Source organism: Gasterosteus aculeatus, unplaced genomic scaffold (genome assembly GCF_964276395.1).
Source record: "Gasterosteus aculeatus unplaced genomic scaffold, fGasAcu3.hap1.1 HAP1_SCAFFOLD_125, whole genome shotgun sequence".
Taxonomy (NCBI): Eukaryota; Metazoa; Chordata; class Actinopteri; order Perciformes; family Gasterosteidae; genus Gasterosteus; species Gasterosteus aculeatus.
Genome location: NW_027554979.1, coordinates 1 through 12,692, shown reverse-complemented (window position 1 = coordinate 12,692; position 12,692 = coordinate 1). Strand labels below are relative to the sequence as shown.

At 45.2% G+C, this 12,692-nt stretch overlaps 1 protein-coding gene across 1 annotated transcript; it reads right to left on the bottom strand.

Annotated features, from left to right (window-relative positions):
- Positions 1 to 2,515: 2,515 nt before the first annotated feature.
- LOC144395253 (doublesex- and mab-3-related transcription factor 3-like) lies at positions 2,516 to 5,595 on the bottom strand. Its single transcript, XM_078098116.1, has 2 exons — positions 5,083 to 5,595; positions 2,516 to 3,839 (listed from the first exon to the last, which is right to left on the bottom strand). Exons 1-2 carry the CDS (start codon positions 5,462 to 5,464, stop codon positions 2,824 to 2,826), a joined length of 1,398 nt encoding a protein of 465 aa, XP_077954242.1. The 5' UTR covers positions 5,465 to 5,595; the 3' UTR covers positions 2,516 to 2,823.
- Between the last annotated feature and the right edge of the window lie 7,097 nt (positions 5,596 to 12,692).

The following is a 12,692-nucleotide window of genomic DNA, read 5'->3' as shown; positions in this document are numbered from 1 at the left end:
CGGGGCAACATTTGTCTCTGTCTGACCCCTTGACCTCCAGGACGTGTCCTTCAGAGGAGCTGGAGGAAGTATCCAGATCCTTCCCTCACCAATACCACAGTGAAAAAATATATATATTTATATATGGCCTGCATTGTAAAAGTATAACCACTTAGAAGTCCTCAGGATGAAGATAAATGACTGTTGTATAATTTATCTTTCCAGGTCTGATCAGACTTTACAAACTACGGTTTGTGTGAAAAAAACATGATCGGAACCAAAGCTGTCTGATGAACGTAGTGAAGTAAAAAGCAATATTTCCTATACACTTCAGTAAAGTAGAAGTACCCCTAAATGTGTACTGAAAAATATTGTGGTAAATTTGATGGCAGAGTGGAAAAAAAGTAAATAACCTGCAGGAAATCGTTCCCTTAGACCTTGTCCTCCGGCCTTTAATATCGTCATTTCATTTAAATCAGTGTGATGGAATTATTTCCTCTAACAGGTCTTATAAATGTAATTAATAAAGTGAGTTTGCACACGTATTGTTTACAGATGTTTCTCTTTATATTCAACAATGTTCCCCGTGTGAAGCATCAGCTGCAGACCTGTTGTGACGTAACATGAAGTTTGACGGACTCATTCCGGCCACTAGGTGGCGCACTGGAGCGGTTTTCCAGTGATGAATAAAAAAATCGGAGATCATATTTAGAAAGTGTATTAAAACGTTTTTTTCCCCCTGGACTGTCCACGGTGAAATAAATACTCCCTCAGGTTTTGTGTTAAAATCCATTAAAACATGGAGGCTTTGAGATTTAGTTTATTTGATAAACCTTCATAAAGATTGATCCTATAATTACCTACACAAAGACACATTTTGTGTCTTTATAACGTAACATTTTACGTTCTAAATATTTTATGTTCAGTTCTGAGAGAGAACACGTTGTGGTTGTTTTCCTCCACCAGGCGGCAGCATTTGTAAGCTTTTGACAAGAGGACACAATCGTTTCTGCGCCTCTTTATTTGTGTTTCGCTAATCGGTAAAAATAAAGTGTTGTTACAAGTTTTATTATTTTTACGGTTTAAGAAAAACGTTTCACTCTCAGACTGAAAACTAAAACAGCTTGTAAAAGTCTTGCTGAGGACCAATAGAGTTTGTTTTTAATCTTAATCTATAATATTCCTTGAGCACTTATTATTATATGTTGTGTATTCATTTGAATATGCAAGGAACCAAATTCATCAAACAAACATAGTAACAAGTAACAAATACTTCCCTCTCGATGGAGTAAATGAATGATGTAGCAAAAAGTGGTAATACTCAAGTAGAGTACCTCAACAAACTCCACTGCTGACTATCGAGGATGTCCAGTATAAATAAATCAGGCGTCGCGTTGGTTGGCGCATGCGTATGAGCACATTTACAAATTCAAGGTATACTCGAGTATTATACCTTGAGTATTATGGCTTATTTACACCTGTACTCCACCCCCCCAGAGGTGCATTTTCTACTTACAGCTCCACCACATCTGTCTGAAGGCTCATGTGTCTTTTCAGACAACCGTCTTCGTCCTCGTTCCACACCTGTTCCAGATGTGCTGATGCGGAATGTTTGTTACTGAATGATGAATCTGTTCCTTCGTAAAGAGCCCAGTCACAAGAGAAGCTGGAACAAATGATGATGCAATAGATCATGACGCCGAATATTAAACCAGCCAACGGGGTGTGAAATGGTTCATATTATCCAGTCAAATGCAACACATTGAGATTAATCTGGAAACATTGTCTATTAAAACATTTTACTGCACAAAGCATACTTTTACTGTTGCTGGTTCTTTTACTAAAGCGGAGTTTGAATGCAGGACTAACCCAAAAGCAGAGGATTGGAAATACAGGTCACTGTATTTCTATAGGAGTCACGTGTGAATGATATTTTGTTTTGACATCTGAGACAAATCCTGCATCTTGAGATCGGTTCTCAAAGCAGCGCTTTTACAAACCGGAACCCATAAAAACAATATTCAGGATTGTTTTTGTTAAATACTGTGAAACGCTGTTATATTGTGCAAAGTGCTCATGCATTTAATCACCGCGAAAGACCACCGGATTTAATAAATGAATAATTCTGTCATATGTCGGCGTATGGAGTCAGATCATTTTACTAATACAAAAGTATTAATACTGTGATACTACAATGCATTCAAAACCTGACCAGAATCAGTAGAAGTATTCATTCCGCATCATGGGATTTATTTATGATAATAATAGTATTACATTATGATTTATTTTTTTATTACAGTTTCATGATAAACTCAATATGCAAAGTATTGTGTAGATATCAAGTACAATATTTCCCTGAGATCTGAGTGCAGTAGAAGTATTAGCAGTAGAAAATACATAAACCTGTACTTCCACCAATGCTGCTGTATCTCACATTTAATTTAAAATATGAATAGACTTTGTTAACTATAAATTCAGCCAATATGATGAATCCAATGCTAAAAGTCAGAGACACCAAGAAACAACGATTTGGTCCTTTTGGAAACTCCGATTTATTTGGCTTAACTCTTCACATGCATTGATGATGCTTAACATCCAAAGTGTTCACGGTACCAAACATGCTGGCAGGGAACTAACAGGAGACACTTTTCACAGAGACCCCTCGTCTGGGGGACATTCGTCCTTTTTGGGGGGTTGTGTCCACGTGACGTGTTGAGGGAGCACGAGCTGATTCACGTCAATGTATCAAAGGGACTTAGACCATTTACACACACGCGCACACACACACACACACACCGCAGGTCCATCGATAATAATACAGATGTGGCGTCAGCAGCAGCTTCTTCACGAGGACGAGTTCAGGGTCCGCGAGTCGGCGGAGTCGGAGCGCTCCTCGTACTCCTCGTCCGGGGAGTAGAGGCCCGCTTTGGGCCCCGGCGCGCAGCTCTCCTCCGGCGCGCCGACGAGCCGCTCCTCGGGGGCCCTGGAGGGGAGGACCGGGGAGCCGCGGAACGCGGAGGACCCGGCGGGGCCCGCGGGGGAGAACGGCGACACGTACTGGGCCGCCGAGCGCAGCTGGTACTGCTGCTGCAGCGCCATGGTATTCCACAGAGTCACGTCGCTGTGCACGAAGGGGCCCGCGGGGCCGCGCGTCAGGGAGTTGCGCAGCATGAGCGGGTACCGCGCGGGCTGCGGGAAGGACGGGTGCTGCAGGGGCACGGCCAGCGGGCCGCCGGACACCGCCGCCGAGTCAGACGTGAACCGCAGGGACTCGGGCACCCGGAAGGCGGAGCCCACCGACCACTTGGCGGAGGTGGACACCGGGTGGTAGGAGCCCAGCGTGTGCTCGAACAGGTGTCCGTTGGCGGGCATCAGCAGGCCGTCCGCTTGCGGGTCGGCGTGGCCCGGGTGCGCGCCGCCGCGTTCGGGACTCCGGCTGGACAGCAGCACCTCGATGGCCCCCACCAGATCCCCCCCGCAGCCCCTGAGGATGAGCTCCAGCACCGGGGGCTTGTGGGCGGGGAAGATCTTCTTGAGGACCTCCAGCGGCGGCCGGTTGGCCCGCAGGCTGAAGGGCAGGTTGATGGAGCCGGAGAGGCCCTCGATCAGCACGCCCTGGTCCGCGGGGCCGGCGGGGAACTTGGGCGGACTCTCGGCTTTGGCTTCCTTCTCCAGGCCGCCGGCCCTGGGGAGGCCGTAGCGGCCCTCCTCCGGCTGGGTGGGGGTCTCCGGGAGCTCCGGGGTGTAGCAGGAGTTCGGCTTGGAGCCCTCCGGGGAGCTGCCCGGGTCCTGCTCCTTCTCGCTGGAGCTCCCCCCGTTCTCGGGCCCGGAGCCCTCATCAGCACCGTCGTCGGTCGGTTCTGGAACACAAGCCACAAGCTCATTTCATCTTCCAGGGAAAAGGGCAGAAATAGAGAGTCGAAGACGCCTCTGACTGCAGGAACTTCACTAAATGCGACCCCCACACCCCCCCCCCCCCCCCCCCCCCGCCCCCTGCATGGGGAGTAACGCGCAGTCAATCTGCTGTCAACTTGGTTGGATTCACTCGACTTTCTGTTCTCCAAAGTGCTGACGGCGGGTCGGTGAGGAGGAATCTACCGGCGCGGCCTTTTGACCACAATTAACAGCTCGGTAACATTTCATCTACAGTCGACCTCCTGCAAGAGGAATGGCGATTGTATTCGACCCCCCCCCCCCCCCACCCCGACCCCGACCCCCCCAACTGAGTCAGCTGGTGGAAAAGGAAAAAACAACAAGAACAACAAGCAACAGAACATTTGCACTGTGACTATTTAGTAATTATGCCGCCTTCAGGAGGGATGATTTTGAGAAATATTAAAGTAAATAATAATGTTATCAACCTCAAACAGCAGAAAGCCTTAGAAATACTGAAGAGCTAAAAATAAAGTAATAAGAATAAATAAGAAAATACTAAGAAAACACAATATTGTTTCCCTGCACAGAAAAATAATATACAAATAGAATAATATATATATTTAAAGCCTAGTTATGCTTTTTCAACAATAAAACGTCTTAAACAATCCAAAATAATAAAATGTTCCCAAAATAAAAACTAAAAGATGAAAATTAGACCTTTTCATCCTCCACGTATTTGTTTCACTTTACAAACATTTTATTTTTTGCGATATCATCACCTCCTGTGATTGAACTTGTGACAGTATTTTGTATTAAGTAAAGTTCCTCTATTGACAATTTACCACCCTGTGATTCTTATCGCTTCTTCTCATCTTGTCGAATGTGTCAAAAAACGAGGAAATGTGTTTGAGTGACTTTTGTGGAACTGAACTATCGCTTAAATGCATAAACTAATGACACAATCTCTGGCAAGAAATCAAATAAATATCTCAAGTATTCCTGTCCTCGTCTTGCACTTATTTCTGGATGCACTTGTCCTGCAAAGTTCTCTCCTTAATGAAAGTAGTGCTGTTATAATTAAGCTATTTGTGATTTATTCAGTTCTCTCCTCGTAGCATCTGAAATCATTTTTTTCTGCTAATAGTTCCGCCATTCTTCCCTCCACCAGATGAACATGCTCGTTCAGCACACAGGTAAACACGTAAAGTCGGACTTTCTCCCCCCCACCTGTGCGCGTCTGCGCCGGCTCCGCGCCGCTCCACCTCAGCTCCTCCGTCCTCTGCGGGGCTCCCTGCTTCCCCTCCCCGGCGGCCGCCACGCCGACGCCCGGCAGCACCCTGAGCGACTCCGGGATGAGGCTCTCCAGACTCTCGTTGGCCTGCTGCCTGCGCAGCGCCACCTGCGCCGCCATGACGCGCTGCCGCTCGATGATGAGGATGCACTTCTCGCAGGTGCAGTCCTTGAAGCGGCAGTAGCGCTTGTGTCCTTTGAGCCACGACAGCACGCCGTGGTTGCGGCACCGCGCGCACTTGGGGGTCCTCTGCAGCGGGGCCCGGGTCTGAGACACCGGAGCCCCCATGTACAGGTAAGGGGACCCGTAGCCATTCATCGTGTCGGTGTCCCGGGACGCGCTGGTGCGTCTGCGGAGAGGCGCGGCGGGAGTGTCGCGGGGAGCAGCAGCGCTGGGTGGAGCCGCTGCGCCTCACGCATGACAGGAGGACGAGGAGAAGAGGTGTTGGCTTGTTGTAGAGGATCCACCTTTACCCCCCCCCCCCCCTCCCGGCCCCCCCCCCCCCCCCCCCCCCCCTCCTCCGGCTGACAGCACAGACAAGCATCGGGGCCGACACGCTCCTATGAAGAACCACGAGGAACCAAACGCTGTCACCCGCGTCAAAGCGCGCGGCAAAAAAATGTCAACGTGCGGCGAAAAAGAGAAAGAAAGTGCCAGGTAATGTTTTTTTTTGCGAGAGTCTCCTTGAAAAAAACAGCACCATCCTTTTCTGTACAGAGAGAAGATTCTGGAGAAACATTTATTAGAGCCTCATGGATGAGAAGACGCAACTTCATCTTGACAAGCGGCTCCAAAAAGAAAGCAGAAGGACAAACAGCAATGTGGCATTTTATAAGAGAGCTAGAATATGAAGACAGAGGGATAACCAGCGTTTTAAGAATATAAATTAAATTCATTCACACAATCAATGAAAGGAAGCAATTTACGCGGGAAATTCAACGCATGAAAAAGAAAATGTGAAGCAGCTTTAAAAAAGATAATAAGATAGATAATATGATAAGATCAGCCGTCATCTAAACTTCAAACAGGCTCTTAAAAGCTGTCCCAACAATACTTTTTAAATGGGCTAAAATAAAGATTAAAAGACAAACTGCCGGAATTCATGCCCTTTTCTATATAAAATATAACCGGCACCATAATTATTTAAGCATTCATAATCAACTGTATCAGATGAGCACTTTAAAATACTAAATGCACGTTTCCTTTCTTATGAACAAAAAGTGCTTTAAATTAACATAAAAGAAACATTTACCAGAATCCTAAATACTAAATACCAAAAAAACTGAAGAACTAAACCCTCTTTAGAGAAATATCTCCCCCGAAATGTAATTCAGGAATCAACAGCAGCACATAAACACACCCGTGATAGAAATGACTTGGAGCTGCGGGCAGTTGTGTACATTTGCCCCTCTGTTGTCCGCATGGGACTTAATCTCGCACCCCTTACACAATAAACATAACTTAGACGATTACGTCCCCGCGCGCACGGGGGCCCCTGGGAGCCGCGCGCGGAGACGCCGACTCGCCCCTCATGCCGGACTAATAGAGGGCATTGAAACACAACACCGGACAAAGCGCGGGGCCCGTTTCTGACCGTAAAAAAAAGGTTTATTCAAGCAAATAATGGGATCCGAGGCTCGCGCGGCGGCTTACGGCGGCTGGGGGCCCACAGTTCCCCACGTGAGGCCCGTCTGCGGGGCCATTAAGCTTTTAATTGGAAAATAGCAGAGGGACGTTTTCAAGGTGACTAGAGAGGCTCTGCAGTTTGTGCCGGCCGAGTAGATTTGTGGGGAGTGGGAGGCGGATCAATTTATTCATGTTGTCCGTTGATAAAAGGACTAAAACACAAGGCGGAATTAAAGTTTATACTGCAGGCAGCTTTGCAATGAGGCGCGAGGCGCGAAGTTCAAGACGGAGGAAAACTTTTCTGCTGAATCTCTATTTAATATAAAACACAAAGTAGATCTGAAATTAGAAATACGTGTTTATTTATTAGATGTTGTGACGTTAGAAGACATCACTTTAATAAAGTTTCTATTAAAATATAAACAGAAAGATGACAACTGAAATGAAGCCAGGAAGAAAGTATTCTCTATATTTATGGAAACAGTGATAATAATACTAATTTTAAAAATAACAATAATAATAATAAATCTTTGGAGAAATCTTAATCCCAATAATGAGGCACTTTAAATCATCATAATCTGCAGATGCTGTTCGCCTCCAGCAAACCGCTCAGTCACAATTAAATCCGACCGTTTCTCTGTATTTTCTCTCCATTTAATTTGACTTTTTGTAGGAAATAAAGCTCTCTGAACCAACCAGCGCTGACGGTTATTTAGCGAGCTTAGCGCTATAGCTCGGTCGCTAACGGGGCAATACCTTCTCCCGGTTTATTCACAAGATGTATTCTGACTGCAGCAAAAGCCTCAAACGCTTTCAATTTAACTCACAATGATGATTTTTCTTTTGTTATACCTGCAATAAGATTACAAACTCATCATCGGGGCAAACCTATAAACTAATGGCCTCAGATGGACATTGTGCTGGGCGCCAATTAGCAAATGTTAGCATTCTGTCAAGCTAAAGGAAGCTAAGCATCAGCATGTTTGAAGTACATTTTAAAGGTTAAGAATCAGAAATGTCTCAATGTCGCGCTGAAGACCTCGTGTTCACATCAGCGGAGAGGAAACCGCTCCAGCAGGGCCTCTCTCTGGGAGGGCGGAGTAGGCGGAGCTGACCTCTGCTGAGTGGGGTTATTATTAGGTGCTGATTGGGGGCGTGGCCGCCACTCACAGCGCCCGTCACAGAGACGCTGATTGAAGTCTCCCCGGGGAGGCGGGACACTGAGGGACACTGAGGGACACTTGAGGGACACTGAGCTCTGAGGAACTAGCCGGGACGTGTGAATCGGGCGGGAACATCAGTCAGCGAGGATCGAGTCTCCGGGGAGGCGGGAAGGAAAGTCTGGGCTGTTTTAGGCTAAAATAAGAGAACAAGTCGCGAGGACAGTTGGAGACTCGTCCCGACCGGAAGCTGGATTTCTCTTTGGGGAAAACAAAATACATTTGTCAAACCCGGAGCTTTAATATGCTAATTTGTGGAATAGGAATTTAAATGTCAACCATAAAGGTTATAAAGCTACTGGCGCTCTCGATTAGTTAGAAATCATGAAGCTAAAGATATGATGTAATTTACCAGAAGCATCTGGGTTTTTCACTACCCAACAAAACACATTATAACTTATATATAACTTTATTTAAGTAATGACAAATGAGAAAAAAATAACCGATGTTTCAAGAGACGTAAAAATAATTATGACATTAAAGCTTCTAAAAACCAGCGTCTTTATGTTGAAAAGATCCTCTTTTTGTCCGGTGAAGCTGCTGAGCTCCTTTTTAATTTGTTCCACTCACACGGGCTGCTGGAAATGTATTTGTTCTTTTAATCTGCCTCAATGCAAATAGTTTTTGGTAAATAGTATTTATTAGCAGAACGTAATTCTCATGTTTAATCTTTAATTTCTATTTGCTGCTACTGTGAACACAATATTTAATCAGTCTGGATTTGATTTAATGTGTATTTTGTTTAAATATGATCTATTTATGTAACGTTTTATTTTATTTCCATATGTAACGCACTTCCACACAGGTACCGATTAGCCTCATGAGCTAAATAATTACTGCATCATGAATTATGAAACTCATAATTTAAGACGTGTCTCCCTGTTTTATGCTCCTTCCTGGTTCATCTTTATACAGACATGTTTGTTTTAAGATATTTGGTAAAATGAATGTGGTGTAGACAGAATTAATTACAATATTCATTTCCCTTTTTTATAGCCTACTTAATAATGTATTAATTCAATTTCAATTTGGGGGAACAAGCATCAACATATTGATTAATTTGGGTTTGAATTTGCTTTTACTAATTAGAGATTAGTTTTCTAATCACCCAACAGAGATCTGCTTAATACACCTGGATGTATTTAGTTTTGTCAAACTCTGAATAGAACTAATAATAATTTAAATTAATGCTTGTTGATGCAACCAACAGTCAAACTGTCTTTTTTAGTACGGCTGACGTATACTTATTAATACACAGTTATAATCTGACCCCCCCCCCCCCCCAAAACAACCAACTCCAAAAATAACTGAAATATGGCTCAAGGACATTTGACCTCACGCGTAACGTTGCTGTTAAGGCTCATTTATGGAGTTTAGTCAAGATACGTAATCCAAAGAAAATGACTCAAGAGGCCTCAAGTTTGCACCTCTGCCGCTCGCCGCGTCCTCCTCGCTCACGTCCCCTCCGCCATCACTCCCTCCCGGAGGTGTCACGGCGGGATCCCGGCACATTTTATCTATTAAGGGGAGGGCATGATTCACGGAGGCCGAGGCAGCTCAAGGAAAACCAATCGTGTGACACTTTCTCCTCCCCTGCGCCGCGCTACAGAAGGACGAGAGGCAGCCGGTCGCCCCCGACAACCGTGATGAAACGGCCTCCCTTAACTAAACTCGTAAAGCAGGGGGCAATAAAGCTCAATCTCCTGTGAAATCCAATTAAGTCATTATCTGACTGATTGTATCTTTAATTGAAAACAGAAGTGACAGTAAATTTCTGTGATATATCAGGATCAATCGATACTGCCGTGCAATCTGGTCTCGGGAGGTGATTTATAATGTGGACGCCTCATAGGTAACTCCGCATTCCTCTCTAAAACCACTGGTGGATGAAATTAAGAGTAAGTGCGTTTCATAACAAAACAAGATGGTCGCGTTATTGATTCCAACAGATGGGGCAGAATCCAATGAATGTTCCCACAGCGCAGCAGAAAGAAAATACAAGTAATTTTCTTTGTCTGTTTTATATCGTTCTTTCCAGCATCGCATTTACACTCCATCACTTCGGAGCGTTTTTATTCGCCTAAAACTTGTAGCGACATAAACTCCAGGACTCCAAATGACTTTAGTTGCTGTCTCATTCGAACACAAACGCATATATAAACACTTTTCCGAGGACGCGGTTGGAAATCACATCAACGACTTCTAGTCGGCGTCACACAGGCAGCAAAGTCTGAGTACTGTAGTTTTCTTTTTAATTAACGCTGAAAACTCAACATTCATTTCATTAGTTCATGAAGCAAAAACACTTTGAATGATGGTAATCACTTTAACACACAAAAACACTGTGACCAGGTATTTTATCTGTTATAAAAACAACATTTCTGATTGTTCTCGTGTGATTAACTGATTGGTCAATAAAGGTTTAGAAAACAACAAAGAAATGGCAGCTATCCAGATCCCAAAGTGACAACAAATCTACTGAATTTAAGAAGAATAAAATCTACAAATCCAAACGTTTCAGAAGCTTTGAACCTTCAGTTCAGCGGGTCGGAAAACGGCGTAAAATGAAGATGATTATCAAACAAACACGTCGCTTCATCGACTAAATGTTTCAGCTCTACGCATCGCCGCCACGGATACGCCTGCGACCCCGCGGCCCCACGGCGTGCACGGTGAAAGCTGCGAGATGAACAACGGCGCCATAAATACGCAGGAACACGATTCATGTCCAACCCGCCGAGGTGTCTGCAGGAGGACGTCCTCGCGCCTCCGTCTCTCAGCGCCGTCTCTGTGGACCTGTGCAGGTCAGAAGACATCGGGGCTTCATTCGGATAAAAAAGGTGTTTTTAACGGAGCTTGACGGGTTAAAAAGATCTGATTTGGCAGATTACTACTCGTTTAGGAAGAAACCGCTTGGCAGACAAATACAAACCATGAAGAATAAAGCGTATTTCTCACTCAGTCAAGAAAGAAAACACAGCATTGAATGTGTTGTGTTAAGAGATTTAAAACTGAAGTTAAAGTATTTGTTGGCCGATATTCAAGAGACTTAAATTACGTTGAAACGACTATTTTATGGAACTAGTCTCTTTAAAACCTCACTTATGGTATTTGTGTATTTTCTCCAACTCTTTGGTGCTCGGGATGTGATTCCAGTTTCCAACTCAAAGCACTGAGCCTGATTTCTGATTGTCAAACGAAGCTCCAGCAACATCCAACTGTGTGAAAACGCAAAGGTCAACTTTACTTTACTGTGCGAGGACGGATTCTAGTGTCATTATTCTGCATGTTGTGTCACTTTTGGATAAAAAAATAAAAAAAAACACATAACTCTGCCTGAACAGCTGCTTTCTTAAAGCGGAAACACAAACGTAAAACTTTACAAACACACAGCGAGTCAACGACTGGTTTGAATTATTTGGTCCAGTGTTGACGTCTAACAATCAGGAGACTTTATTTGTGGCATATTTGATCCGTGAATTCTGCAAAGTGCTTATTTATGCCGTTGCACGCGTATTTTTAAAATCTTTCTGAGACCTTTTGTTTGCTGCCGAACCGGCCTCAACGAAAACACACAAGAACTTAGAAAGAACCACCAGCTCCCATCGGCGCCGTTCACTTGGCGGCGTTCCCGTCGACGATGGAGAAGGTGGGGGCCTCGCCGCCGGCGTCGCACTCGTTGACGTTGCCCATGACGGACCTGCAGGTCATGGCGGGGTCATGGGCCGCCGTGGCGCCGCTGGGGGTGAAGGCTGCAGGGGGGACGGGAAATCAAATACCTTTGTGTTAAACAGCATTACTGGTAAAGCAGATAAACCTCAAACCTCCTGTCTCCCTTTCTCCTCATATGATGAACTCATATTAGCTCCAGGACGCACAGCAGCACACGTCACATAAAGATGTTCGTGCTGCGAGGCGAGTAAAGAAAAGAGCGAAGGGAAATACAGAGACAGAGAGAAGTCGGCGCTCCGCTCCCGTCGCCGGCGGATGTAAATACGACTGCGCGCTCAGACGAACCCTCGCGATTTATAGCAAATTGCATCAGTCGGCGGGGAGGGAAGGCGCTAAAACAAAAGCGCCGCTCTGCGAGGACGCCGCGCTCCGCGGGGGGGGTCACACGGGACGGTTTGAGACATTCCTCACCGGATTTTAATACTAAAAAACAGAAGTCCGCTCAAGCTTTGAGAAATTGTGATGGAACTGATTCTAACATTTAATTCATTGAGACCAGATGATTAATTGGTCCAGCAAGAAAATGATCATTGGATTGATGGATGTTGAAAACAATCGATAGTTGCATCATCAGAGAGACTAAAAGGTGTTCAAGGTGTATCAATACAAAGAACATTAAAACAACGTACATTACATGTTTTTTTTCATAGGTCTGGCGATGTTTCTGTTAATGTTTAAATGAGCCTCAAACGTCTGCATGTGGACCTTCGGTCCGGATGACTTCAACAAAAGCTACAATCCTCCAACTCCTTGATTCGCCTCCTCGTCCCTCATCCCTGCACCTCTCCTCCTCAGCAGCAGGAGCAGCGGGAGGCGGGGGGGGAGTAATTTCTCTCCTCATTAACTTCCTGATTGGTTTCGGACTCCGATTCCTGCTCGTCTGCAGTTTGTCACCAATTCCAAACTGGCAGCCCGATCGTTAACACTAATGTTTGTGTAGCTAAGTGCGGCTCGCTCACAGCGGGGGG